General features: G+C 35.6%; 1 protein-coding gene across 1 annotated transcript; it reads right to left on the reverse strand.

Moving 5' to 3' along the window:
* Positions 1–2,217: 2,217 nt before the first annotated feature.
* On the reverse strand, positions 2,218–13,080 carry LOC139687074 (dynein axonemal intermediate chain 4-like). Its single transcript, XM_071584179.1, has 9 exons — positions 13,059–13,080; positions 9,381–9,560; positions 9,088–9,203; positions 7,317–7,555; positions 7,066–7,205; positions 5,396–5,556; positions 2,916–3,095; positions 2,619–2,792; positions 2,218–2,295 (listed from the first exon to the last, which is right to left on the reverse strand). The coding sequence occupies exons 1-9, from the start codon at positions 13,078–13,080 to the stop codon at positions 2,218–2,220; spliced, it is 1,290 nt and encodes a 429-aa protein (XP_071440280.1).
* Positions 13,081–27,113: the final 14,033 nt, after the last annotated feature.

Below are 27,113 nucleotides of genomic sequence, written 5' to 3' on the forward strand. Positions count from 1 at the left end.
AATAGGTTTTACTCGGTTGATGAATATCTCAACAATATTCCCAACCAGTAAGTTCATACTTTTAGTTTCTAGCAATGGTCATGGTCTGATTCATGTTAATGATCAATGATTTTTCTGAATTTGATATTGTATGTGCATGTTACAGCCAATGTTCATGGGTTTGTACCAAACATTTATGTAACTATGAGCATCATTTCTTTTATGTATCTTAATTGAGCCTGTGTCTTTGCTCCTTTTTGACGTGCCTCATATCATGTACATACACCACCCACCTGGTATTTTTGTATTGTGATCTCTGGGCAAATAAAAAGTAATAATAATAACATGGAAAAAGACAAATGAGGTTAGAGAGACAATTTCCCTTTCCCACCATACTTATGCTACTGTTAATCATAAATAGCGATTGGCATGCAAATTAGCATTTATAACCATTGGAGCTTACAAACCTCTCCTTTGAGTCTAGAGTCCATTGAGCTTACCTGATGGTATGGTATGAATGGCATTTCTTGCAAGTTGTACACGTGAATATTACCATCATTATCTCCAGCAATGACATTCTACAAGAGTTAAATTGGAATAATTTTAGTTTATTTCTAAGAGAATCATACGCATTGCTTTCTATCAACTATTATTCAAAAATTAATTCACCAAAAGTGATATAGTTAATGAAATGTGCCCTATATGCACAATGAATCTGAGATTTGGGAATAATAACACCAACAATTGCTTCATGATAAAATCATACATCCTTATTTATATTTTTCAACTGTTAAAAGTATTTATTTGTACTCCAATAATATTTTTTCTGGATATTCTTATATTCACATGATACAACAAATCTACAGTTAAATGAAAATTATTATTTTGAAAGCTTCAGGCAGTTAATCAATGTTAATTTTAAATTTTGAAAAACGTATCAGAAGTTATATTTTCAGGCTTAACTTTGTGGGAATCCATTATCACTGAAATAAAAATAACAAGGATCTATCCACTCAATTTTATTTGGTACAACTAATTTTAACGCACTGACATCATCCTTGGGTACAGAGTTACACATACAGGTCAGTTATATATATATATATATATATGGTGGAGGAGAAAAGGGGAACAGGGGTGGCTGGAATTGGCTGAAATTGCTATTTCAAGGGATACATCTTCATAGAACGGCAATTTGTGCCACTTTTTTTGGGATGCATTCTTCACTTAAGGGGAATGGTAAAGGGGTGAAACTGTTTTATTCCTTATCTTTTTTGCCAGCATTAAGTCTATGCAACTTCTGTTTCATCCATTTTTTGTTGCAGTCCACCTAATGGTATTAAGTTTTCTTTCTAACTTGTCCTTAGAGAGTGGTATATTGAGAAGCCGATTCGACATAAAATGAAATGTGGACATTTTTTGCCAAAAGTGATGGTGGGAGTTAAACGGTATGAGTGATCTGTGGCATTATCTTTGCAGATTATGGAAAATTGAAAACCTTTTTTATACTTTGATAACGTAAAATCCAAAAAGTTGAGTTTCCCCTCCATCTCACATGTGAATTGAATACTGTTAGATTGCACATTTAACGTTTTAAGAAAATTGTCTGGCTGTCTATCCATGCCCATCCACACAACAAATACCTGTATGTCATCCATGTATCTGAACCAGCAATGAAAAAGTGGTGCAAATTACTGTCTTACGGAGATGTATCCCAAAAATAGGGAAGGTCTATCCAAAAGACCAATTTAGGGTTGCTTACTATAACAGAAACAATCTTAGATGCTTTTTTAATAGAATAAGAGACAGGACTGATAAATTTGAAAAAAAGGAGCATGCAAACAGTGATTGTGATGCCACATACATCGGGCAGACCGGGAGATTCTTCTGAACAAGAGCGGAGGACACAGGAGAAGTTTCCTTCACAGGAAAGCATCCCACTCCCACTTTGTGAGTCATCTGCAGGAGGAGGGACACCAAAGTGACTTCACCCCTGACCTCCTACACCTTGTCGAAAAAGGGAGTAGATGGGCATATTGGAAGAGCTGGAGATAAGAAAACGAGTGGAAAAAGGGCATAGCCTTAATGACATTGTTTTTCAAAGATATTCCTAACTGATGAAATCCTCTCTCTAATTTAAGAAAATGCCTTGTGACCCCCAACCGTGAACCTTCCTGACCACCTCCATTCTCCTCTGACCTTACACTCCCCACTCTCTGCCGCTCACCACCCCTGCCTCTCTCATTCACCCCCACCAACTTCAACCAATTCCAGCCACCCCTTTCCCACCTTCACCTCCACCATGTATATGTAACTGACCTGTATGTGTAACTCTGTACCTGAGGATGATGCCAATGCATCAAAACTAGTTGTACCAAATACAATTGAGTGGAAAGATACGTGGTTATTTTTACTTCAGTAAAAATAAGTTAGTTATGTCTCATATAAATATGTGAATAAGGAGTGACTTCATTCATTTTGTTAATTAAAGCTAAGCTGAAAGGAAATCGGATAGCTTTAAAAACTTTCCTTGTTGCCTGACTGAAATACATATATAGGGCAAGTACTTGGCAAATTACGCAAGCGCTGATGTAAGGACTTAGCAAATTAATGGTATTTTGAACTTCAAGAATCCCACTTACATTGCCTCCATGGGTAAATTCAATTGTGGTATAAACAGCTTCTTTGCTAATGTATGCAACACTCATAGGATAAAGAATCTTTTGAGTTAAGTCCCAAAGAGCAAGCTCATTGCCACTAATGCTTACAATGATAGTTGAATGTACTGGTGACCAGATTGCTCTCATAACTGCTTCCTGTTGGAGACATATCTCTGTCATTCATTTTCAGCACTTTCAAGGTAATTTTCACTATTCAACAGATTCTGCATTACAATTAAAAATTAGCAGGTGAATTTTAAATTGGCAAAATATGTTTACCATTGCAGTCCGGATGACTAATATAGGTTCTGTTACATCTTCAATCCATAATCTCATGGTCCAATCACCACCACAGGTAAGAAGTAGTCTTGGACAAAAAGGTGAAAACTGAATAGAATATATTGGACCTTGATGAGCCATAAATATACTCTGAAAGTTGCTGTTGCAGTCCATGGAACACTGAAAATACAATGGTACTATTTATGCATACATTTTAGCTCTGGTATCAAAATTTTATGAATGAAAGAGATTTCATGAAATTACAACTCTTGGAAGTTTGAATGTATTTTATTGGTTTCATTTACAATCAATTACAAATCTTTTTAGAGGAAAACTATGTTGCTGAGTGTAAATCATTTGTTTTATATTTCAAGTTTTTATTGAATTAACTCATTGAGGTGCCATAAAACAAAAAGAAATACTGGTCCTTCTGGACTTGCTTTATTAGGGGCCTGGCTTAGTCAAGTCATGCCTGGCTACAAGAGGCAAAGAGAATCAGCGCCAGAGACCACCAATCCTAGTTTGGCATAGTTCATCACTCTTTTCTCCTCACCTCTTTTGCATCTTCATACTCTTTATTTGTCTTTTATTGGTAAAATGAAGTTGAGAAGAAAGCTGATTAACTGCGGCTCTCATTACCATGATAAAATGGTGGTATACCATTACTTCCACATTTCAGAAAAACAGCTAATTTTTCATCTCATTGTTATAACAATCAGAGCTTTTGTAATACAACCCTCATATTCAACTTCTCTCATTTAAATTACGTGGAGAATTCACTGGGGGTATCTCATGATGATAAACTCTATCTTGCCATTGCATAATACTGTTACTATAATCACCCATGGTGAAAGGTTGACAAAATTCAGAATTCCTAAGACTGTTGTCCATCAACTTTGGGGTCCCTGAAGATCTTTCAAGAGATCCCTAAATGCATTTCGTGTGACAGAATATTATTTTGAATTCACAAATATCAAACACTTTAGCTATCAGCCAATACTCAACAGCAAAACTCCATTGTAAAGTGACAGGTAAAAAAATACCCTCACAAAAACAGAGAAGCATAAACTATTTGATGAACATTAGCAGGTAATTCCATTATCGTATTTGTCATGGCCCTTATTTGACTTCGCCAAAATCTGACACCCATGTTTTTAAACATTGGCTATAATCTCATGGATTGTGGTGTAACATTTATGACTGTGATTACTTTGTGATATACATCCTGTAATTTATCATAAAATCTTGTTACATTTAAGCCCTTAGAAATTCACAGTGATTGGAGATGTAAATATTTGCAGCTTAATTGCCTTAAGTACTCTGCAAAATATACAGGTGAAATGGATGATTTTTACAATATAAAATTCTTGCATCCAATGTACATTGGGTGTTTGGCGTGACATACACTATTGTGAAAGCCATTGGTAATCAGGGAATGAAAGTATGGTACAGGCTGAAGATAGCACGTTCATATAAAAACCATAAACACAGTGATCAACCCGAAGGTCGGTTTGGTAGGTGATGGTAGAGTTCACCCAGTACTAAGCCCCACAGCGTGTTAAATTCACACATCAGGGTAGGGGGGCCAGTTCCTTTCCCTCTGCAGGTTATGGTTTCCCAGGAAGATCTAATACCCGAAAAATCACACAGCTTGGGTTGAGCTGAGGGTGCCTAGGGAAGCTTGCCCAGAAATTGAACTCGGGCGCTCCGGTCAGTAGTCCAACGCTCTAGCCCTGGGCCACCACAACCATTTATGGACCAGAAAATATTTCAATATGATGGAAAGGAAAGCTATATGAAGGGAGGAATATCAAAGAAGATATTCTTGAAAATTGTGATAAATTTGAAGAGGATTGCAAAGGAGATATGATACAGACAGAGAAATTTGATAAATTATCAGTGATCATGCTGAAAAATGGTAAATCTTGAATTGATTGCATTCCAGCAGAACTAAAAGAAGGAGAAGAAGTTGAAAAATAATGCACTCTACCAACTAGTATGTGGTGTCTTCCTGACATGAAACTCCATAACAAACTTTAAGAAGTGCATATTTGTTATCCCCTTGCTATTGAAATGATCAACGAATGTGAGCAATATCATGCTCTCTGTTTGATATCCCACAATCGTAAAATATTAACAATAATAATGCTGAAGAGGTTAGAGGCTATAGTAGAAAAAATGACCAGTTTTGTTGTAGAAGCAATTCTTTTACTAAGGCATTTCATAGAAATACAGAAAAATAAGGAATAAAAATGCTCTTTGTTCCATTTAGACTTACAAATGTTAATTGATACAATGCAACAATATCAGGAGGGTAGTTTTTGAATTCAAAAAAGGTAGAGTTGGTGGTTGTGAGCCTCAGAGCACATGACAAATCATATCACTCCCTGCGAAGTGTCAAACAAGGTTTTCTACTCTTAAGCCATAAATGCATAAGAATCACCAATCCTTAAATAATCTCCACTCAGACACCTACTTACCTTAACAAGAAATCCTTGAGCTGTGCCAACATAGTAGCTGCTATGATCCTTAGGGTTAATAGTTAATGTCAATCCTGATAGATAGTGATTTCCTTTTACAGTGCCATCTTGAGAAAATGGATGAGATTGTTTTTGTGGTCCATACCGCGCATGAAGTATGACTGGAAGAATTGGAAAGATTATTATCAAATTCATCAAATAGTGTACCCTTCGCAATGTTAAACATCCTTAGCAGATACAAAGCAAGACCAGATGATCCAAAAAATAAGAAATTTCCCAAGTTAATCAGCAAATTCAGGTAATTTACCATTTGAAAGGAATACTTGAAAATATTTAAAAGTCAAAAGAAAACTCCAATTGCCCTAATGAAATTAACACCACATGTGGAAAACAAAGGAGATTACCGACAAGTCATTAATATCTCCTTGATGGACATTAGCAGCCTCCCCACACATATTTGAGCACAATGTTATGCCATATTTTAAATACTTCTAAACATCCATTTGAGGCCTCTAAGTTATTTTTTTGGAGTTTTGCAGCACATTCAGTGCCTTTGTTTTGAAAATGAGCAAGAGATTGGAAATTTACTAACTCCCACTTTTGTAAACCAAGCAAAATTAAGGGAGTCAATTTTATCCCTTGAAGGAAGCACTTTCCTTACACTGTCATTATGGTTCACCATCCAAAATTTCATGATGTTCTCCTTTCATTTAAAACTGCCAGCAAATTGCATCTTACTTACATGGAAATGCAAGACTAATATTTGAACACCACTCTTCTCTTTAATCGCATGATCTAAAACCTGCACATTTCATGTAATACAAGACTTTAACCTTTAAGAAATGCAAAATAAATTCTAGAGAGCTCATTGGAATGCAAAATAATCATAACATTCATGGCTTACACAACACAGAAAGTGTAATAAGGAGTTCAACTTACTGCCTGTGTGAGATTCATTGATAGGATCTGAACAACAAACAATGCCCCTAATAGAGTGTGGTTGGTATTGATTCTCCACTTTTTCAATGGCAACTGTCTAAGTCCGCTTATGCCCACAGCAAATGCTGCCTCAAATTTTGAGGGTCATCAGTTCTGAGAGTTAACTTCTTATTCTATATTCTTGGATTAATGCCTCATTGAGTGGCAATCATTATCTTATCTGTCAATTGCATTATCAATTTTAAACACCTCCGCCATACCTCTAACTAATCATAAATTCCATCTTTATAGAGAATATATTGCAACTTTGTCAAATGTCAGACTTTTGTGAAATTTCAAACATTTCAGTGTCTAACGGGCTACATGCAAATCTACAAAAGGAAATATGGCATTATTTTCCTAAATATTAAAGTTTACATGTAATATATGACTGCTAAATGAAAATGTTTCAAATAATGAATTGAATGTAATGGAAATGCAATAATGCTCGTATTTTGTGGCCCATTATTTGATCTAAATTACTACAAATGGGCATTTATTCACCAATAAATAGAAACCTTTTAGTATTCAGAATAATCTTCATCCCACAAGACATTAAGCTCTTTTTCAGTTAAAACTTGAGATTTTTTATGCAAGAGTATATAAAAACTTTCAGAAAATTTATTCTTCACCAATTAAGTTTATATGGTCAAAAATTAAACACTTAAAAAAAATACATTTTATGAACTTACGGGAGCAGGCAAACTCATTATATATATTCCAGTGACTTATACGACCATCATTGCCAGCTGAAATAAGCACTTCCTCTTCAGTTACTAAGTCATCATATGTCACCCACTCTAAGGACCACACTGGCCCTAAATGGCAAACACTATTTTCAATAGAAGGCATAAGAAAGAATTGAAAAATAGATTAAAAGTTTCAAATGTCATTGGAAGGCTATTCATTTTTCCTTGAAAATTTTGTCATGAAATTAACTCACCAAGTACTTTTGATGGACATCTTTGTGCTCAGAGTTGCATGAATGATCCATATAGATCCATCATGGCAGGCAGCAGCAAGCAACTCTGGCTGATCTTTTGAAAATTTAACATCATTAACTGAATGTTCAAACTTGTAAAGCTGCTCGGGCTGACAAGGATTTAATATAGACCATAGACACACCAATCCTCCTTTTAAATCATGAAAGTCCATAGTGCCATATCCAATGGCTAAGGTTCCCTAAAATAAAAACAGAGACATACAAACTAACATAGAAGGAATGTTTGGCTAGGAAAATATTTACTTGTGGGGTTATACTAATGTATTACTCCATTTAAAAATAGAATGCGCACATCTTTAAAAAATATAAAATCAATAGTAAAGTTGCCAAAAAAATGTCTAGAGGGAAATATCAAAGGGTTGTAAAAGACATAAGACAGTAATGCTCATCATTGAAATTATATCTAGACTTTTGTCATTCATTTCTTTTTACTGCAGTATAAGTGTAAAACAAAATTGCTGAATGCTGCTCTTTTAAAGAATTTTAATTTGTTGATATTTTAAAAAGGAATTAATATTCAACTTTGAGTGGCTTTGTTGCAAAATGTAATTAACAACTTAGTAAGAGGGTTTCCTCATAATCGTGTAATAAGTTCTAGGATTTCAGGTGTATCTTAGCAACTTGAATATGGTGGAGCTTCATGGCTTGGCAGCATAATCAGGTGAACCTTCAGCTACATAATTTCAATACTGAAGACAAGCAGAATCCAAAAACTCATGGCATTCTTAAATCTAAACATAATAAAAAAAATTCCTTTTTTTAATACATTTTTGTGTCTGGTGTTGGTATTTTTTTGACAAAGATTATCTAATCTTTTCAAATCCAACTGTAAAGAAAGTTTCGGTCATGCACAGTGTAGTAGAATTTAATACAGGTACACAAGTAAAAATTTAAACATAAGATTAGTAAACACTTAATGTGGAACAGAGTATTATGGGAATATGAAAATTTTTCTTTGGCATAAGAGCATAGATAAAGAGTTGGGTGTGGAGTGGAATGGAGGAAATAAGTTGGAGAGCAAAACAAAAAATGATGATGTAAATATAGTGGGGGAAAAGAGGTAACCATTAAAAACCAATCACCAGAGTTCAATTTCCTTTCCCTTGTGCAGTGACTCCAGCCACTTTGAGCACTTTATGTTGAATTCTGATGGATTTCTTCCATGCTTGCACCATGGTCCGGATTAACCTGCGGTTCAAGTGTGTGCTGAGACTCACACTTTGTCTCCCTTTTGCTGAAAGCAGCTCCCCCCAGTGCCTATTTCCCTCCGTGGAATTCTACAAGTGGGGAGGAGGCATAGTCGGAGTGGCTGAGTCTCAATTACATCTGTCGAGCAATTTGCAGGCCTCTCACTGTGATAACCCAGCTCAAAGAGCATTCAGCTAACTGGACACTTCTCTTGGATTCCGAACCACATGATGCCTCAAAAAACCCCTAGTATTTTAAAAATTATGCATGTGAGCACCTGTGTTCCGCGTCTTTCCAGGAAACAAAAGGTAGTATAGTGGAAGGAATTGGCCCCATACAAAGATGTGTTAAATTCTAATGTCTTTGGACTTCTTGACTGGTATGTTCTAATCTTACATATTAAAATAACCTTGATGCTGAATATACTGTTAGGATGTTCATAAATTAAGAATGGGTTAAATTTTCTTGAGTGAGAGGTTATGTTTCTCCCTTTAAAATGGTATCCTAGCTTAGAGAAACTCACCTCTATTAATGGGTTCCATGACATGGAAGTAACTGCTCTATTGGCAGTACTCGTACAACTGAATGCCCAAAGCTCTTCAATATCATAATGGAAGTTACTGCTTTTATCATGTAAACCTGTATAAAGTGTAAAAATAAATGTATTAAGAACTATCAATAAAAATAAATAATATATACCAGATTTCAGGTGGAAAGGAAATAAAATCTGTTTATTAAAAATGAAATGATATTTGAAAAATGAAAAATTACCAATATTCATGTCATGAAATTTGAAAAAAATTAGGTATTTAATACCTGCATCAAGATTCCGCAAAAACTTAGCTTGCTTTTCACAGTAATTATTTGAAGATAACAGTCTTTCTGTGATAATACAGGCATGTCTGAATCGATGAAGCTTAACTATCTTGTTGATTTGCTCTTGAGGAGTTGGTTCAACAATTTTATCAAATTTACTCCAAAACTTTGATTTCTTTCCTGAAATTAATTAATGCACGGAACAATTAAGGAATCTCTGGAAATATTAACAATGGAAATTTCATTCACAGAGTAATTAGATGTAAACTTATAAACTACGTATATATTGTAAACTATTATATAAAAACTTATCAATTAAGATCTCACATCCATAATTACACCCCAAGAAGTAAAGCGAATCTAAATACTACACATTGATGATTGTCATCAACTTACAACACATTTCATAATGTGAACACACATCTGTATAACTATCTGCCCACTCAGTTGTAATTGGACTGAATCCAGAGTTTCAAGAATAGAGTATATACCTGGTTATTTGCTCACCCACTTTACTCATTTGATGAATTCTTTTGTTACAATCTTCATCACATTTAAGAACTTATGTTTATATATTACGTAATATTTATATTGACGACATTTAATATGGTTGTACCATTTTCAAAATGTATAAATTAATATTAATAACAACAATTAGAATAAAGAAATACAATATCATTCCACATTGGTAATTAGAATATTTTCTATTAATGACTCTTAATAGTCAAAACAAAAGTTCAGCTATTTGGCATCAAACAAAAAGCATCATTGCCAGATTAATCTGATTAGTAATAAAGCACACTCCTAATCTAAAAGCCTTGACTATTGAGGTATTTTTCACATTAGTAGAAAAAGAATGAATGTACTACTGAACTAGCTACAAACTAAGGAGTGGCCGAATTTGTATCTTAAAGTGATCATTTCAATATGCTAAATGTGCCATATGGGGTGGGTATAGTTGGTTTGCTTTTATTGCAATAATTTATCTGCTTAAAGAAACTACATTACCACCCCAGGATTCCATTCTACTGACACATACCATGGCCTTCTACATCTTCAATCTTGATAATGTATCACTCCTTCCTTATTTACATTCACTACAAATGATGATATGACCACCATCACTTACATAGTCTTGAACTTTTTTTTGACAGTTGCAAAAAGCTCATTCATGTCCTAAGAAATCACACATCTAGCCAAGAATAAAATATTAAAACAATGCATATGATTTTGCAAACTCAAGCAGTTCTCTCCTTGGGAATCTAATAGCCACCGATGCCTTATTGGATTCTAGAGTGTGCACATGAATATCTTACATGCAATTAGTTCAAAATACTGAAAATTATAATTTCATTCCAGAGTGTAAAATAGCATTCCCATAAAAGGCCTTTGAACTCCCTTTTGGCACACCACATATGCAGGTAATTACTTCTTGAGAAAATGACTATAAAAATTGGAGAACCAGTAGAGATTATACATATAATGTAAATATGGATATTTAATTATTATCATTTTAAAATTATTTAGGCGATGAAAAATTAATCCCTAAGAATGATTGCCAAATTTTGAGAATGATGCATCCTGCAGCGTCAATATGCTGCATATACTCCTAGCGGTTGTACTTGGGCGTTGGTCTGTTGCTGACAAGATATTTCTTTTGAAGGGATACTAGCTCTTTTTAGAACAGTAAGGCTTTAGGTATTCCAGTAAAATGTTGACAAAAATATGCAATGCTGACAGACAATCCCATAATTGTTTGCATGGCATTCTGCATGTGGTACAGGTGCCACAAGGTTAGATACTGTGCACACTCTGAATTTGATTACGAATTTGCAACAGCTGGAGAATAGCCTTAAGATAAAGCCATAATGCTCAGTGCTGATAATACATGATTGACTCATCAATAAACAGGCATGGAGATTTTACCTAAGTCATTCACAAATAGAGTATCAGAAATGTAAATTTAAAGGAAATGATAGGTAAATAAATAGATACATAATGTTCAAGTGAAGTAGTGGTAGTATTTAGGAGAGGCAGTCGACAGCTGAGGTTATTTTCGCCATTAGGGATGGACAGGAAAGGACAGGATAGAAAGGGCAGGGAGAAACCTGCGGTCAGCATTAGCCTACTCTTAACGAAAGGCGCCAAGAGTACGCAGTTTAACTGTCCTATCTGATGGACGGCATACTCGCTCAAAGTGCCCTCCACAAAGCATCTCAAGTAGGAATAGGGATACCACTGTAAAATATCTGCTGCCCCTGGGATTTCAACCCGGGTCCTTTGGGTGGGAAGCCAGTACATTAGCCACCGCACAATCCCAATCACCTATTCAAGTGAAACAAAGGACAAGAAAAGAGATGCTGTTGAGCTTAACAATTATCATTGTTATTCCCTTTCATCTACCACATAACTATGACTGTGATAGCATGAAATTCAGTATGTGTTAACGCTTTTGACTTGCCTTACGGTTGTTTATTAACAAACCTATTTTGGCCAATTAATTAATAACACTATTATCTAATTAATCACTGAGTAAGTGTTTAGAATAATTTTACTCTTTGACATCATTCACTGCGATATTTTCTTGCTAAGTTTAACCTTCATTTATATAACTTTTTTGGAGTGGCTTGTGTATTTTTAATAACAATCATAAAAAATCTTTATTGGAGCACAACTGAGACTAGATAGTCCCTTCTTCAATCTAATTCCAAAGCTCTACCCTAAATCTTATTTTTATGAGTATAGTGAGGTAATATTTATGATAATTTTCTAACTACCGATGTAACTGTCAAGAGATGTATTCTCTGATCAGATTTGTAGCTGGAACAAAAGCAGACCCTGAGATCAGCACATCTATCAACTTACCTACTTGAGGGAGAGGCTTCTTATCAAATGATGAACAGTACAAATCCCAGTTTGATACAAATGTAGAAATATCCTGGAGGAAGGAATTAGATGCATTTTAACAAGAAAAGTCAAAGTTGTGTGGACAGTTTTTCAGAATGCCTACCTCTCTACATTTAATAACCAAGTAATTATATTCTGTTAAATCCTTTTATTTATTGTGAAACAAATGTTAGGTACAGAATACTTTGAAGGTTTTAATCAGACTGTCTATAAATTTAGTAGTTAAAGAGTGATATTTTTACCAAACTGGCACCCACCCCATGGGTGGGTGCCAGTTTGGCTGGCTCCCTCTGCCTGCTGAGTCTAGGTTACCTCCCTTCATTTCAGCAGGTGAATACTTATGCTGCAACCCTCTTTCAAGCAACTCATTATGAATAAAGGCTCTTTTAATTAAATGTTAAAATTTCAAATTCAATCACAACTCAGATTTTAATTTGTGCTGCTGTTAGCTTGCTTGGCAGCTACATTGGTCTGTTCTGTGGTTGCTTTCTGAAAATTATCCCTAATCACATTATTCTAGTGTAATTACACCATTAAACAAAATCAATGTAATTAATTTACTGAAGATAAATCATTAAAATTTATTTTGCCTCTACCATAGAAAGTAGAGACAAAGGGACACATTATCGTTATTTTATGGAAGAAAGGATCAGTTGCTGATTCAGGAGAAGAGATAAGGTAAGCCCTATCAACAGAAGGTAGAGGAGAAACATATTTCTCTGATAAGAACCCAGCTCAATGTTCTTAGGCCATGTGATACCAGCCACTGACCATGGAAGCAGCATCCAGACATTTCTTTAAGAACAGTGAATTGACATTTCATCTTTATTGGCCCTAGGATGTGATTTAACTGCAGTTAACTCCATAAGAAAGAATGGTAGATTCTGTATGTGGTATCTCGAAAAAGCAAGGCAAGCTACTTAAATGGATGGTTTTCCTCCTGCATTGTAATGAATTACCGCTGAATCAATACCACTGGTAAATCACAAGGGTTGATGGCAAAATAAGGAGAACTAACACATTCATTAGCTACTTAGGGCAGTACCTGGAAGAGTAATATTCTGCCAAAAGCATAATTTGAGCCAAATTATATTGGGTCAGTGTATTTACAGAACTTTAAAAATTTGATTGACGATCAATAATATTTTATTTATATTAGCAAATCTTTTACTAAGATATACTGTGTGTCACATAGAAGTTCAGGGAGTATAGTACAATCTTGGTGGCTCACAAAAGCCAAAAAGTACTTCGTGTATATTTTAGTAAAGAATTTCTTTCAATGATCCTTAAAGCAATAGCTAAGTGAGTAGATAAACATGTTGAAGGTATGATCTTTAGTCTGGTATATGGTGAAGTAAGCATGCTGTCACCGATCAAGAAATCTGTTGTAAATCATGAAGTATTCACAGTTCCTCAAAGAAATATACAAAGATATCATGGTTCCAGTTACATGGCCTTTTAAAATCATCTTGAGAATATTATCCTTGCTTTGCTAGCCAACAAAAAAAGCAAGAATCAATGGCTTGGAGAGAGTAGAAAAAACAAGGTAAAAGAATGACCCTGTCATGACAGAATTTCTAGTACCAAAAGATGTAAACTTTGAAGCTGGTCACCACACAAGCATTGAACAATTGATCAATTGTGAAAATTACAAAATCACTCTTGCTGCATCCTTTAGCAGATGAATATATCCAATGTGTGGAAACAGTTGATCTATTTATAGATGATAGCATACTTAGCTGTCAGGGCCACACTCAGATAGCTGAGCAATTTATGTACAAGGTGTGATCAAAAAAAAGACAGGACTGATTTTATGACTTGTTTATTTTGATGGATAAGGCTTAATCGAACTTGTCGCCCTCAAAGTACATGCCTTGGCTGATGACACACCTTTGCCAACATTTCTTCCGGCTCTTGAGCCCTGCCTAGTAAGCCACCTTAGGGATCCTCTTCAGGTCCGCCGTGCAATTAGTTTTAATGCCTGCAATAGAGTCAAATCGGTGCTCCTTCAAGGTTGATTTTTACTTTGAAAACAAAAAGAAGGTTTTAAGAAACTCTGGGTCATCATTGGCTTGATCCAGGAGTTCCTGACAAATGTCCACACGTTTTTGTCTCTGTTTATCAGTCAGCACCTGCAGGACGAATTTTGATATCCTGCGCATCATGTCCGAAATGTCTGTCAAAATTGTCTAACAGGATCCAAAACTAATGTTCACTTCCTCGGCTATCTCACTATCAGTTAAATGGTGATTTGCTTGCACCAAATTGACATGGTTGGAGTTTGTCGAAGTGGAAGGCTGCGAACAGGTGAAGGTTTGCGAATCTTCATCTGTTGAGGTTCTGTCCGATTTAAGACGACCGTACCACTCAAAACACTGGCTGCGACTTATAGCTTCATTAACAAAGGCTTGCTTAATCATTCCAAATGTCTCCATAGCACTTTTGCCAAGTTTGAAACAAAATTACACACACACACACACACACACACACACGCTCTTCCTCAAGCTCCTTCATTGCTACCGTGGCCCACGGCGACAAGCAGGTTAAGACACGTACCGCTGCTGCTGTGTAACGACTCAATGTAAACCAATACAACACCTCTCATTTTAGTCGTCAGGTGTGTTGCTAAATGGTGCACTGTGTCTCATCTTGATCTGTTGAACCGTTTGCGCAGAATAAAATCAGTTCACACCTTGTATGGCTTGTCACAGAAGTGGAAGCTTCTGTGATTGGACCGGAATTCAGGGCGAATTTCATTCATATCAGCACAAAATGATATCTAAGGCTAAATCTGGGCTCCAAAAATATATCAAAATATTAACCCAAAATAGAGTAGCATAAATATGCGCAGGGGAGAGAGGTTGAGTGGGCACAAGTAGACCCTGACATGCAGCAATCTCTTAATGGTAAATTCTGAGTTGATACAGTGAGACAAACTAAGAGCTGCATATAAGTAACAAACCTTGAGTTATTGTTGAACTTGAATATAGCCATTTAAAAATCTTTTTTGATCGATAGATGAGCCTTTATTCCTTACTAGCTGTGTGAATTGAGGTTACAACCTGAGTATTCACATGCTGAAATGAGGAGGAATGGACTCCGCAGGTTGGGCAGGCATCAAGTAAAGAGCCAGATTCTTCAAGGGTCAGGTGGAACTGGATGGAATTAGCCTCATGGATAGGTTTTCACTCTAATGCTTCACATCATAAGGACACCAAGTTATTAAGCCTGAGAGAATTTTGAAACCAACCATCTTCCATCACACCCTGCTGCACATACCGTAGCTGAAAAATGGCTGCATTATAGTTGTTCCATGTAAAAAAGCACATTGATTTGGCCTAGTACATCTAAGCTACCTTGACTTTATAAATAAATTCCAAGAATTGTAGAGTTTAAATTTCCCTGTAAGAAAACTCTGCAATGAAATAGAATACTCTTTAACTCTAAAAACTAGAAAACTCTTCAGTGAATCAGTCAAAATTTTATTAATTTTTGGGGTTTTTACCTTAACCAGGATAAAACTAAATTCATATAAATACAAAGGGAGAATTCCTTCTCCAAAAGTATAACTACCCACATTTTCAATCCATGAAATATTTAAATTCTTTCTTCGCGATATGAATTTTCAGGAAGGTAAAAGCTATAGATAATTAATCCTTTCAATTAACCTATTCTGCCGGGCCACGTATAAAAATGGAGGTGTGGCCAGATTTGTGCATAGTAGAATAAAGGGGACTATTAACTCAGCTGACGTGCCTGTGAAGGAAGAAAAAACTTTTGAATGTGCAGTGTGTTTCCATGAAACTCCAGTGGGATTGCTCGTGCTCATCTCCATCTACAGATCACCAACTGGTGATTTTCATTCATTCATTAAAAAACTGGACCAACTCTTTTGCTCCTTATATGCAAGCAACCGGATACTCGTGCTGAACGGCGATCTCAACTGTAATCTCTTAGTTGACTCCCCTCACAGATCCAAATTGTTGAATCTGTTCAAAACTTACGGCATGGAATGTTTTAACAATAATCCTACCAGAGTCACTCCCACATCTGCCACCCTAATTGATTACGCTGTGACCAACCTTAACCATGTAAAAGTAGTTACAACTGTTAGTGACCTAGGTATAACAGACCATTGCATGGTGAAAATAAGTATCGATACTAACCAACCAATGGATAGTCCAAATGATAAAACTTACCCAAGGTGGTCTCTCACTCATGGAAATATGCAGCATTTTCTGCTCCTTCTACAGTCCCAAAACTGGAACAATGTCTATGACCTTAAGTCAGTAGACGAAGGTTTCAATTACTTTTATTCAATTTTCAAACACAATTTTGAATTGTGTTTCCCAGTAACACATCATAAAATATTTCATAGAACAAAATGTAAGCCATGGCTAACTGATGAGATCCGTTACTACTCAACTATCCTTAAAAAACTTGCTATCTCCAGTAAAAGTTCAAATAATCATGAACAAAGGTTACTCTATAAGTAATTTCAAAAGTATTACCGTAACTGATTTCTACCACGAAAAGAACCTATAATGATAATAAGTTACTTAATTCCAATAATAATTCCAAAACTGCATGGGAAATAATTAATGACTGTAGAGGTAAGAAAAATCCACAACTTACTCTCCCAAAACTTTGTAACCCTGAAAATAACACTGCCATTAGCTATTCATCTCTAGCTAATAAATTTAACAAATACTACGTATCAGCTCCTTGCCTAACTACTTCTCCAGCCAATGTGCTTTTTGCAAATGCACCATCGTCAATGCTTGCCAAGCCCTGTTCTTAAACCAATCTAAAAACTATTGTCTCCTCACTCAGAAACAAATCCAGTACTGGCCCATATAAAATTCCTGGTAAAGTTGTTCATCATTGTTTTGAAGCCATAAAAGCACCCCTTTTATTTTTAATTAATGAATCTTTGATACATGGGATTTTCCCATCCCAATTAAAAGAATCAAAAGTAGTGCCCATTTATAAAAACCATGGCTGTGTAAATGATTTGAATAACTACAGACCAATAGCCGTCCAAAATACATTTGCTGAAATATTTGAAAAAGCCATGTATATGTAAATAGCACCTTATCTCGAAAAAAACTTCCTACTTTCAAATTCTCAGCATGGATGTAGATCTGAAAGGTCTACCACAACTGCCATATGTCAGGCAATCGACAGCATACTTAATTCATTAGATGCTAAATGCAAAACTCTTGGAATGTTTTTTGACTTGTCAAAGGCTTTTGATAATGTAAACCACAATAGACTACTAATTAAACTCAATAGAATAGGAATTAGAGGAATTCCTTTAAACTGGATGAAGTCCTATATTCATAATCGCACTCAGAAAGTAGTGTTATCAGTTGATGGGTCAAAATATTCATCCGAAGCATACCAAGTTAACAAAGGTGTTCCACAAGGCTCAACCCTTGGGCCACTCCTCTTTCTGATTTACATCAATGACCTACCTAACCGCTTACCAAATAATGATGGAATAATACCAGTGTTGTACGCTGACGACACTAATGTAAAAAAACAACACAAACATATCCCAGCCTTCTGGAAAAATCTAAGTCTGTCACACTTGCAATAAACAAGTGGTGTACAGACAACCTTCTAGGCTTAAATGTAAATAAAAGTAAAATAGTATACTTTACACACAATAAGAACGTGTCAGATGATCTGCTGGTAAAAATCAATGACCTATCAATTGAGCGTGTGACAGAATGCGAATTTCTAGGTATTTCTCTATGTGCAAATATTTCTTGGAATACTCATGTAAAAGCCCTTCAACACAAGCTCAGTTCAACTTGCTACTTATTAAGACGCCTGTATGAAACTACAAGTAAAACTGTACTACTCAATTTGTACTATGGGGAAATTTATTCAAATATAACCTACAGTATAATATTATGGGGATCAGCTGCTATTTCTCAAACCATCTTTAAAATGCAAAAGAAAGCTATTAGAATCATCACCGGGAAACCTCACAATGCTCCATCAAGGCCTATTTTCCGTGAATTAAATTTGCTACCACTCCCATGCATCTACATTATGTTTTTAATTCTATATATAAAAAATAACATCGGCAACTATTCTCTTAACTCTGCCTATCATCATCACTACACCAGAGGAAGGAATGACTTCCATTATGGGAATATAAGAACTAAAGCATTGAAATTAGGACCCAATGAAATGGTCATCAGATTATATAACAAACTACCCAAAAGTATCAAGGATACAAAGGGAACTGCTGCATTCAGGCATAAATAAAAAAGATATCTACAGCGCAATAGGTTTTACTCGGTTGATGAATATCTCAACAATATTCCCAACCAGTAAGTTCATACTTTTAGTTTCTAGCAATGGTCATGGTCTGATTCATGTTAATGATCAATGATTTTTCTGAATTTGATATTGTATGTGCATGTTACAGCCAATGTTCATGGGTTTGTACCAAACATTTATGTAACTATGAGCATCATTTCTTTTATGTATCTTAATTGAGTCTGTGTCTTAGCTCCTTTTTGACGTGCCTTATATCATGTATGCATACACCACCCACCTGGTATTTTTGTATTGTGATCTCTGGGCAAATAAAAAGTAATAATAATAATAATATTTCAAAACCACATGAATTTCCCTTGACTAGTATGCAATTTGCTACTTACCACCATTGTCACCGGTGTAGTCATTGTGGATTCATCTCTCAATAAGCTCTTCACTGTCTGTGTTTCATGAGATACTGTTTCCACAAGACTTCTTTGGAGTTCTCCCTGTGACATACTAATATTAATTATGTATTTCCAAATATTTTTACAAATTAGCACAGTAGGATGATAATATTTATACCTTCAGCTTATCTACGTGAGTTTTTGGATATCAGATCTTGCTGGGAAACCATATGCAGCAAGAGGGAAGAAACTGACCCTCCTGCACTGATGTATGTTTTCTCATACTGTTGAGCTCAGAACAAGGAAAGCTCTACCATTTCATTTTAAACAACCTTTGGATTGATGCATGTGGTGATCTATTCATTTAAAAGTACAATATAATTGGAACACCTAATAAATATACAGCTTTATCTGAAGAAATAAGGCAGCTTTCACAAACAGCCTTCTTAGATATGTATCATCAAAAATTTCATCTTACGTTGGTTTCTTTTTTGGAGCAACTTTACATCAGATTCCTCTTCAATTTAAATATTTTCATAATTCATATCTATAGCCAGCCAACATGACTGAGCATGTAGACTATAGGCCAGAGTGAACCTTGATGGGATAAACTGCTAGGTAAATTCTTGAGACTCTATTTAACCATCTTAGTGCGGCATCCTTCCAGTGGTACTAGCAAAAAGTGCAGAGGGTAATTTAATCAAATGTGTCATTTTAGGGGAAAAAATATTTTGAAGCCATTTTTAAAGATGCCCATTTGCATTTTCTGTATATTAACTGAATTAGGTAATATTTATGAATAAATTTTACATCGTCATACTAAATAATTGTAATTGTTTTAGTCTACTAATCATGAACAATTGCTTATATTTGAGCTGATGAGTGCTAGCCCGCCATACTTTTTGCCCGAGATGCAAAAGCTGATATAATGGCCCGGTGCAGTAAAAGGGCTAATTTACTACTTCGATTGAATAGTGAATAACAGATAATTAACAAAAATAAAACCTTTGCCTTTGGATTAAAAATGTAAGGCCAAAAAAAGACTGTATTATCATAAAGCATGTTTCTCAATAAAAGATAAGTTAAAGAGAAAATTAAAGCTATTCATGTAAGCTGTACAAGACAGCGCATGCCTCTGCTTGGTTTGTTTAATTAGTCTCAATGGGTAGGAAATGTTTCTTTGAATCTCTCAGAGACACTGCAACTGCTCATAAAATTGTAGTACCAAGAGGCAGGTTAATATCCTGGGTGGCCTTAGGAAGACCGCCTGACTCCTTTTGAAAAATTATTCACTTCTAAATAGTATTTCCACCAACCATCATCATGTTAAAGCCCTTGAGACATGAGGAAAGTTGACATCCAAAATTGGTGTAAGATATCTATATCCAGTGCTTTCTCTAGATCTTTGAGTCAAGGCCTATTGATTATTTGGATGCGCTGTGCAATGTAAGCCCTCATGATTAATTTGAGGGATTGGTAGACATGTCTACATGCTTACATTCAATTGTGTTGGAAATAATATATTTTGTAAAATTCACTGTAAAAACTAGCTCATGAAATGAAAAATCTGTTACTAATTATAGAAAAATGCACTTTCAGAGGACAGAATTTAATGAAAAGATAGTGTAGCGGCATGCATAAAATGGAAAAACACTAGAATGGCTATGTCCTGGATACACCTTTGTAGAAGACAGGGGTAAAGGACATATCCCATGGGCAAAAGAGTAGTCATACTTTTGCCCCATTCTATTCTATTCCATAGTGTTTCCAATAATGGGCACTGATTTGGATCTGCTAATAGGTACTTGTTAGGTCGATTTTGGTGTGGTGGTGTATTTTTGCTATGGCTTTGATGAACCCTAATAAGATGAGCTTGGAGGTTATGAAGTGGGATGTGCTAAAGATAATCCATGATATGGGAACACCCATTGGGTTTCAAGATGTTAAAAACATAAGAGACATATTTCATCCTCCAGGACACTACAATTCTATATTTAAGATATATTTGAGAGATAAATATCATCCTCCAACATTCAATAGTTGAATTATTCTGAAATGAAATACCAATAATCAGGGAAAGTATAAGCTCATTTAAGGAGTACTTGTGACAATGGCTTCAGCAACTGGATAGTGGATTGACAAAAGAAATGTGAGCATTGATTTTTAAATTTTAGTTTAGTTCAAACCTTATTTCAACATCATTTTTTTATTCATAACCACGAAGTTCTTAGAGTATTAGTGTACATAAATGTCTAAAAGAGATGCATAAACTTTCCGCCAAGTAAACCTGTTTACCAACAGAGCACAAAATGTCGAGACTTCATATAATTTGTCAAATATTTATAGTAACAAAATTATATTTTTTAATTATTAAAATATAAATAACTAGTCGCGATCAATTCAACACCAATGGCCACAGTAGGTGGTAAGCTTAGATTGGATTATCTACGGTTAGTATGAAAAACAGTGAAATTTATATCCTGAATGGATAGTGATAGATACAAAATTTAAATATATTTGTAAATATCATGAAAAAGTTAACCATAATTACTTAAATTTTTGCTAAAGATAAAAAAACATGATATATAATGAATAATCATGAAGTTCTATAACCTTCTTCCATAGAAGAAGATTATAGGTTCAGGGATTGAAAAAGGTTATAGGTTCTTCAATAGAAGAACCTATAACCTTTCTCAATCTCTGTTCATTCATTCCCCATTCTCATACCTTCTTTCTTCCTTTGGAGTGTCTCTCTCCTCTTTCCTTGAAGATACTCTCTATGCAAAGTAACTGGAAAGTTTTTGTTTCCCTGAGGAGTATTTTAAATACATCTTCTCCAATGGGTTTAGCAAGATTTTTTGGAGTCTCTAAACCAGGTTTCACTGGAAAGACAAAAATCTTATAACAATAGTACAAGTACAAATTTTAACTTGCTTATTTTCTTAGCCATTTTATTTTGAGAAGTACCATTATTTTAATTACTCAGCCACTGAATGCAAACTGCCATCGGCAGTGTTGAGCATTTTTAATCGTTTTACTTCCATTAAAAATATTCCTTGTTGCTCACATAACCTAGAGCATTTTCTTCACTTTTAGGTAAGATACTTGAAAAGAAACTTGATAATAAACTCTAAGAGAAAGTGATAGATTGTAAAATTTTAATCCTGACGATGGAGGTTTAAGCTGTGCCGTTAGTAGGGTAACGCAGGATGTCAGCTAAACTGCAAATTAAATTGTTAATGCTCTTGCCAGAGAATGTATTTTCATTTTAGTTTTTTTCATGGAGCCAGAAATGTTATACCAGAGATGTTTTTTGTCAAATTGACCAATGAATATTCTTTTGGAATCGCAATTTGTTTCTACCAAACCATTATTATGATTTTTGGACTTTTTCATTTTTCCCCTAAATTCAATGACTTAAATTAGTAAAAATAAATTTTCAAAAGTTGGTGAAAATTTTTCCAGGAGATAATCTCAGCACAAAATTGCCATCGTAAGCACATTAAAAATTTCCATTTTATGCATGAACTTTTAGTTCTTAAGTTCAGGCACCTAAGAAAGGTTTAGTCTTAGAAAGAGATTGACTGTTTCATTGCCAAAGATAGTTATGGGTTTTCATTTTATGGGAAGAATTTTTAACCCTTTTCAGTTGCTGATTTTGATCAAATAAGGGCTTTGTTGATTAAAATCAACAAGTAATTTTGCTCCAACGCCTTCCTCTGTCTTCCAGTCATCAACTTAAAACAACCTTTTCTAGGAGGTAGCCTCTTCAGGATGGTTACAATTGTTAAAAATTTGGCAAAGGTCTTGGGGTAGCCCAAGTGGAAGAATGACATGGATAAGAGGACATTGACTGAGATCATGAGGGAAGCATGAAGGGTAAAGCCTGAGTGCCTGAAACTAAGAAGTGAGATCAACCAATCAACCAAAGGGATAACAGTTTGGGCTTGAGGACGGAAGGCTTGGTATCTGTTTTAGAAACCAGAAAAGGGGAAGATGAAGATGATATATATAGAACTATGAGTCCCTTCCCAAAGGTTCTCCAGATTTGCAAAGACAGGATACATCAAGAAAATGACACTTGTGATGGAAGTGAGACAAATTGATGGAGAAGAGATCAGTATACTTAAATCTGAACATGCATTGGAGCAAAATGATTCTGCATTATATGATGAAGATGATGAGGATTAGGATTATAGCTAATGGAGCTTATGAAAGTTGATAGTTGATCCTGGCAGGAGCCAACTATAGAGAAACTACTTGAGGAAAAAGATGCTCTTGGTAAACGATGGTGAGCATGTTTTCACAACCATTTCTAATGACATGGAAGTAATGATACAATGCCATAGTAATAGAGAGAATAATGGTTAGGTCAAATGTGTTCCAAGATTGACTGAGCAGTATTTCAACTTTGGTCATTTCTATGCAAAGATAGTCTTCATTTTTTCAGCTTTAGTGATACTTTATTTCTTATGCTCTAGATTGTGTTTTAGTGTTCCTTATTTGAACAATGTTTTCGAACATTTGGATTTTGAGTTTGACTTCTGAAAGGAGAATTCAAAGTGGGAGAATATGACTGCGGAGCTGTGCAAAGAGAAGAGAACATTCGAGCAAACTCAATTATGGATGTTTTAAATGAAGAGAAAAAAGTTAGGGTAAGTTATCAGAATTTGAGTCAAAAATGGATTCATTCATTAAGAAACATAATATGTGCAAGGAATGCCAGTGTCAAAGAACTGGGAGCTGTAATTGCATCAATGAATAGCAATTTATAAAAGGAAAGGAAATGTGGGGATGAAATGAAGAAATCCATCTCAGAATTGAAAGGTAAAATGCAGGGTCCATTCAATAAGTATCGGTACTGGTTCCAAAAATCAAAATTTATTGCAGTTATCATTACAATTACTTAATAATCTTCAAATTACATTCCTCCTGCATCAATAAACTTAGTTTGTCGCATCTGCCACTTGTCAAAAGCCTGCTGGAAGTCGGTTGCCGGAATAATGTTGAGAGCCTTTGATCATCGCCACTTGAACCTCCTCGATTGAGTCGAACCAATATCCTTTGAGGTAATAACATTGTTGAGAAAATCTTCATCTTCCTTAACGCAGTCCAAAATTTCTTACGAAATTTTCACCCACGACAGTTTTTGTTCCTTGCTCAAGACTTTCGGCACCAGCTTTGCACATACTTTCCTCATCGCAAGATCCTCTGCTACAATGGTGTCATTGGTTCCGACTGAAAGGCTCGTCTCCTCACTGACAAGGGCAATGGTTGAACGCCTGTCAGAGTCCAAAACTTTTTTCACTTTGGCCACTCGAGTATCAATTTGAGCGCTCTTCAGGCATCCGACGCAGTGCTTGTCTTCGACGAGCTCCCGGCCTTCCTTAAACATTTTGCGCCACTCAAAAACTCTTGTGTGGCCTAAGATATCATCCCCATAAGCCTGTTTAATGAATTCAAATGTCTCCGATGTAGATTTCCCCAGTTTAATGCAAAACTTCACAGCGTGGTGGCGCTCGACGGTGCACTCCATGCTGGCATGATGACACCACAAACAATCACACACCACAAAAATCCCCCTCCTGTCTCAACGCATGCCCAGAGGTTACTGAACTAAAGTGCGCCTGAGCAATGGGGGACCCCTCTACTCTACCTCTGCATAGAGGTTACGGCGAACCAGTCACGATACTTATTGTATTTATTTATTTATTTGCCTGAGGATCTGGGTACATTCATGTTCCAAGATATCCGGCACGTCAAGGATCTTAACATAAAATACAATACATTGTTACATATTCAGAAACTCATCAATAGTGTAGAATAATTGTAGCATGAAAAAGTCCCTCACTTTGAATTTAAAGGTTGACATTTTTTCTATGCTCTTGATAACCAGAGGAAGGTTATTATATAATAAGAGTCCCATGTTATGGGGGGAAAAAGTAGACTTGCAAGTTCTGATGAAGTTCACATGTAGATGACTGCAGGTCCTGGTGTAATGATTCTATAATGTATGGACCCTGTATCTAAACTTAAAACCAAATGCAAAAACAAAGATTTCCTTGATGAGAAAGCAAAGGAGATAAACATTTTGGAAGCAAGGCAGAAGTTTCTGGAACAAATCCCATAGGGAAAATTAAATATGAAAAGGGAAAATTCAAAGCCCTAGTCACACATCTTGAAGGAAAAGTTGCATCTCCACAGGCTGACTTGGAACATGAAAGCAAGGTAAAAGAGGAGGTGAACCACTCATTGTAGTTCCTGGAAGGGCACTTGTAGTAGTTATCCTTTTAAGCTAAAAAATACTTTTACTCACTCTGATGAATCCTACAGAGCAGTTACTTGGCTGGAATGAATAACATAAGAAAGAATCCTGTATGCAAAAAGAAAAAGAAGAGGGTGGGCTTGGGCTTCTGTTGCTCCTCATAGCCATCAAAGGGCATTGACAGTGTGAAGGAGGAGGCATGGGTTCCCTAAGCTTCTCCTCTCTTCTCCCAGCTATCCCTGGGTTCCGTCTAGATACATGGTGCGTCCCTTTGACCCCATTTTCCTGCTCCTTTAACCAGCTCGGTCGTCCCACTACTTCACCAATTGAGGCCAAGACCAAGGTTGGTGAAATAAGTGGGGTTATTATGCACTGTGCCCAGCTTACTACTTTAATGTTTAAGTTATTATTATAGACGATTAAATTAGTGAATAAACTATCTAATCTCAGAATTTTACCTTCCCCTGCTTTAAAGATGATATTGAAGTTTAAAATATTTTGGTAGGAATAAAATACATTATATTGGTAGCTATTTTAATAGAAATACATCATCATTGGATATATATATATATATATATATATATATATATATATATAACGATTGTACGGAAAAACTCATACGAGCGGCACAATAATTGGCTGACACAACATAACACAAATAGAAAAGAATAGACACATATAAAAGAACACTTACACGGTAAATTGTTCGAGCTTTCGGCCCTCTCAGGGGCCTTCTTCAAGAGAGACTCTCTTGAAGAAGGCCCCTGAGAGGGCCGAAAGCTCGAACAATTTACCGTGTAAGTGTTCTTTTATATGTGTCTATTCTTTTCTATTTGTGTTATGTTGTGTCAGCCAATTATATATATATATATATATATATATATATATATATATATATATATATATATATATATATATATATATATATATATATATATATATATATTTATTATTATATATTGGCAGTCATTACTTCTATATCTTCCAATGAAGACGGAGCAGAATTCCATTGAAACAATCAAGAAATAACGCGTGAGTGATCTAGAAGATCTTTTTATGTGTTCTTACATTGTTTGTTGCTGTCAAAGTTTGTTATTCAACACTTCTGTGTTACTTCGACGAAATCATGCATAGATATATATATATATGATTCCTCTGTTATATCATGATATACTCCATTCTTCTCAGGAGTCACACATCACCCAAATTTCAAAAGCCTCCAATCTACGTTCATCCTCCTACTTCAATGACCAAGTTTCCCTACCGTACATAGCTACGCTCCATATCAAAGTTTTTACGAGTCTTTTCTTAATATCCTTACTCAACGTCCCCCTCATCAACTCCCTCCTCCTTGTGAAAGCCTCTATGCCTGGCGCAATTCTTCTCCTTACGTCCCTACTACTTTGACCGTGTTGGTCCAAAACACTTACGAATTATATAAACTACTCTACCTGCTCTAGTTTTTGCCCTCATATTTTAATGTTAAGCCTAGCCTTTTTCTTTCTAGAAAATCGCATAACCTTTTTTTATTAATATTGATTCTCATCCCATACCTGTCGCACTAAATTTCCAATTCACTCAGCAATGCTTGCAACCCCTTGGCTAACTGATAAACTAAAGCTTGGTCATCAGCGAACCTAACTGATTTTACAAATTCCCCGCCCACTTTCATTCCGACCTCCAATTCTTCCCAGCCCTCTTTAATCATATCCTCTATATACAGGTTGAACAGCAACGGTGATAATGGGCAACCCTGCCTTACACCTTTCCTAACACTGCCCATCCTGACTCCCCGTTCCCTCTCGGACTTGTGCAGTCTGAGAAATGTACAGGTTGTGGATTAGCCTCCTTTCCCTCCAATCTATTCCTATTTTATGC

Source organism: Hetaerina americana, unplaced genomic scaffold (genome assembly GCF_022747635.1).
Source record: "Hetaerina americana unplaced genomic scaffold, ioHetAmer1.1.p SCAF_16, whole genome shotgun sequence".
NCBI classification, from domain to species: domain Eukaryota; kingdom Metazoa; phylum Arthropoda; class Insecta; order Odonata; family Calopterygidae; genus Hetaerina; species Hetaerina americana.